The sequence below is a fragment of the Pterocles gutturalis genome, unplaced genomic scaffold, assembly GCF_000699245.1.
Source record: "Pterocles gutturalis isolate BGI_N339 unplaced genomic scaffold, ASM69924v1 scaffold31082, whole genome shotgun sequence".
In the NCBI taxonomy this organism is placed as follows: domain Eukaryota; kingdom Metazoa; phylum Chordata; class Aves; order Pterocliformes; family Pteroclidae; genus Pterocles; species Pterocles gutturalis.
In genome coordinates this window covers 45418-49812 of record NW_010111173.1, presented here as the reverse complement: position 1 = coordinate 49812, position 4395 = coordinate 45418, and the positions used below count along the sequence as shown (strand labels likewise).

Genomic DNA, 4395 nt, shown 5'->3' with positions numbered 1-4395 from the left:
CCCCAGTTTGTATAAATACCTGGGGTTGCGCCGACCCAAGTGCAGCACCCTGTTGTTCGGAAATACACGGTGCTGCCAGTTTCCTGTAATTTTTATAACCTTTTGACTTTTTAATTACATACTCACATTTTTTTAATGACAGAAAGGGTGGATTTATTTCTGTGGAACAAGGTGGGGCATATCTTAATTTTTCACCCCTACTCTTCTGTTTCTCCTCTGATACCTACATTGACTTCTTTTAAACTCTTTGTGTTGTAATAAAAATAATAAAAATTAGATTTGGAGTAGTCAAGCCTCCCAGTACTTTTTCTAATGCTGTAGAGCACGGAGGATAGGGTGTTCACCAGCCCTCACCACCACCATTTCCAAGTCTAGCCACTTTCAATGCAAGATATTTTTAAAGATGCTGTGGAAGAACCAGAAGGATACAGATAGTGAGAGGATGAGGCTTACGTGTAAACTTTAAGTAATTAAAACATTGAGGGGAAATTTATTACTACTGCTTCACTAAAAAAAATATGGATGCACTGAGTTGTTGCTTTTACCTTCACTTTGCATTCTTGAGTCTTACATCTCTGTCTCTGCGAAAGAATTGTTCCTTTTCTGCATACCCTTTTGTTTCCAAGAGTGTCTTGGGCTTTTCCTAAGGCATAGCAGGGAGGAAGGCTGGTTGCTCCTTTGAGTAGAGCAAACTTTTACAGGTAGTTTCAGATTCCACTTGGCAAATTCTGACCTAACTTGTGATTTTTTTATTTTCTTTTTTGTGCCTAAATGTTTCATTACTTTAATGACTGCCCCATCTGGGTTGCTTCAAGATTACTTCCTAGTTTGTTTGGGGCTTAAATCAAGATGTAGGAGATAAAAGCCTGCTTCGTGAATTTTATCTGATATATAATACAGCATTTTCTTTGATTTTAACACATATATGTTCAACTTACTAGTATAGCATGTTCTGGATACCAAAAGTAAATACAGTTTCAAAAGAGTTAAAAGAGGAAGAGTTCATCAGTGGCTCTTAAGCTACAGGTGTGGCTATTGCATTTAGGAAGATTCCTGGGTACTAGTAGGCTTTTCTAAGGGAGTTATCACTCATTGCCATAGGTTATCTTTTTTGTCTTAATATCTTGATATTAGTTGTTTTTACAAACACTGATATTAATGTACTTTTGTTTGGACTGTTACAGGACATCTTAGGTGACTTGTGTCACAGAACTTAACGATTTTTGAGGCAGATGATTTCATGTCTTCTGGTATCACTCAGTGAAATCTATTGACAATTATTTACGACAGACGTTTATTTCTTATTATGTTAGGTTCTTTACCAGAGTTTGAGAGACTTACTAGAATATGAAGGAAGCGTGGAAGATGATATGATGATAACGTTTCAAATATCTCATACGGATCTCTTTGGCAATCCAATGATGCATGATTTAAAGGAAAACGGTGATAAAATTCCTATTACGAATGAAAATAGAAAGGTACACTCATAATTTTTTTAACGTAATCTGTAATTTTTAGATACTCTATGCAGAATTATGGAGGACTCTGTAAAGTTTGATCTCATAATTTAAGTTTAAAAGTCTTTTAAAATTTCATTAGCACAGTGTACTTGTAAGCAGAAAAGGCTTCTATTTTAAAGTAAGCAGCGATACATGTATGCATAGTTTCTGGGTGTGGTGTTTGACCTGTTTGAGATGTATTTGAGGCTTGCTCTTTATTGTTGCTGAGTAGAAGCTGAGCCCAGATAATCTACACAGAATTACAGAATTAAATATATTTCGGGGTCTTATATTTTGAGAAGATGCTTCAAGTGGCATGTGTCAAAACTAAGGGGTTTTTTGGGGATTGTTTCCTTACAGGAATTTGTCAATCTGTATGCTGACTATATACTGAATAAATCGGTAGAAAAGCAGTTCAAGGCCTTTCGGAGAGGATTCCACATGGTGACCAATGAATCTCCTTTGAAATATTTATTTAGACCAGAGGAAATTGAATTACTTATTTGTGGAAGTAGGGTAAGAATCCTGAACGTACACCAGAAAGTGGAGCTTTTTATCATAAGTATATAATTAGTGGTCACTTTTAAAAATGTCATCTTCTTGCAGAATTTAGATTTTCAAGCACTAGAAGAAACTACAGAATATGATGGTGGCTACACAAGAGACTCTCTTATTATTAGGTAATTTTTCTTAACTTCTGAAAGATTAAAAGCGCTTTACATGCCTGTTTCTTCATGATGAATTTAATATTGTAAGATTTAGTATTTTTGTAGCACTGGAGATGCAAGTGTCTCCTTTCACTTTACTCGAGTACTGTTATTAGAAAAGAGCAGATAGTATAAACATTGTCTTTAGCTTCCAGTGAACTTTGGTAAAGCTTAAAAGGGATTTTTCTCAGGGATTTTTGTCTTTCTCTTATACCATATAGTTAAATAATCCTGAGTATAAACAGGGCTGTTTCAAGAAATTATCACTGCTTGGCTGTTGTAAAAAAAAAAAAAAATCACAAACACCGAATTGTTTGAATAGGTTGCATGTACAGAACTTTCTTCTCTAATTACAAATCAAGTAAACTCAAATGTGTCTTAAGAGGGAAAATGTTTGTAATGTTTTTACCTTCTTGTCCCCTTTGACTAGAGAACTCTGAAGACAAGGGTCAGAGAAGTCTGCATCTTCGGTCCTCTAGACTTTGCCAACTACTTAACTAGTTCCATCTAGGGTAGAAAATCTTTGACAGCAGCCGCAGTAGTTCACAGTGGTTTTTAAGGTGGTAGAAATGGACAGTGTAGTGGAACCAGTGTAATTCTATAGGAAATAGGAATAATGGAATAAAGGAAGAACACTTGCAGACCACTTACCAGCCTAAATTAACATTTAAAAACAATTAAAGTGCAGTGTTTTGGTAATATTTCTGATTTCTACTTCTGAATCTCATTGATTGCTAAATATGTTACTGTTAGTTTTGGTTTATGAATGCAACGTCTAAACTGATGTTAAGATTGATTAGAATTACTAAACCCTGAAAGTTCAATTACTCTTGAAAAATCTCATCTATACCAAATAAAGTTTTCAGTTTACTTACGGTTTGATTTCTTCCTTGATAGGGAATTCTGGGAAATAGTCCATTCATTTACAGATGAACAGAAAAGACTATTCTTACAGTTTACAACAGGCACAGACAGAGCCCCTGTGGGAGGACTTGGCAAGTTAAAGATGATCATAGCCAAAAACGGCCCAGATACAGAGAGGTAAAAACAAAATAAAAAAATCTACAGTTTGCTTGTTTGTTTATAAATGGAAGCAAGTTCTGTGCTTTTAATTTATTAACTTTGTTAAATCTTCAAGTTGAATCTTTAAGCAAAGTAGATTCTCTTTAAATTCATGAGTTTGGATTTTTGAAATAGCAATGTATTTCTTTGCATGTACTGCATGTTCCCCGATCTGAATTCTTCCTTTTTGTTTTCCCCACAGGTTACCTACATCTCACACATGCTTTAATGTACTTTTGCTTCCGGAGTACTCAAGCAAAGAAAAGCTTAAAGAAAGATTATTGAAGGCCATCACATATGCCAAAGGATTTGGCATGCTGTAATAAATATAACAAAAGGGATTAAAAAGTTGATGGTGATGATGTCCCTGTTCAAAAAGGCCATAAGATAGTGAGCTACAGTAGTCACCTGTGTTTGTGCCTCCCTTCTTTACTGGGGACATTGGGCTGGAACAGCAGATTTCAGCTGCTTATATGAACAAAATCTTTATTTTTTCTTTTAGCGTGAAAGTGTTACATATTCTTTCACTTGTATGTACAGAGAGGTTTTCCTGAATATTTATTTTAAGGGTTAAATCACTTTTGCTTGTGTTTATTACTGCTTGAAGTTGAGCCTTTTTGAGTATTTACAAGGAAACAAACTGTAACTCTCCCAAGGAAAATATTGCCATCATTTGTAGACCATGTAACCTTCAAGTATGTGCTATATTTTTGTCCCTGTATCTAATCAAATCAAAACTGTACTTTTTGAAGAGTTTGCTTTTGAAACTTGAAGTCTTGGAAAACAGTGTGATGCAATTACTGCTGTTCTAGCCCCCAAAGAGTTTCTGTGCAAAATCTTAAGAATCAATAAAGATGGAAGGGAGAACTTGGAATGTTAAATTGCAGCCTTGAGAACTTTACTTTAGTCACAGCACAACTATTAAAATTCATTTCACTATATGTTGTCTTCACATGTCTTGTAATAAATTGTGTTTTTAATTAGGAAACATTTCTTAGCGTATGAAAGGGTAGAAATTTTAGTTACTTTTTTAAAAAAGTTTACTGGGGAAAGTGCATTTTCAACTGAACAGCTTTAGAGTAGGGAGTGAAGTGTTTGGAAAAAAGATAGGAAGTTTTTGCTATATT

At 34.7% G+C, this 4395-nt stretch overlaps 1 protein-coding gene across 1 annotated transcript; it reads left to right on the top strand.

The window, feature by feature from the left end:
• Positions 1-1313: 1313 nt before the first annotated feature.
• On the top strand, positions 1314-4145 carry LOC104461919 (ubiquitin-protein ligase E3A-like; the record flags this gene model as incomplete). Its single annotated transcript, XM_010073666.1, has 5 exons — positions 1314-1478; positions 1860-2015; positions 2106-2179; positions 3104-3247; positions 3471-4145. Coding segments are annotated over 5 exons (660 nt in total), but the record flags the coding sequence as incomplete, so codon positions are not given.
• Positions 4146-4395: the final 250 nt, after the last annotated feature.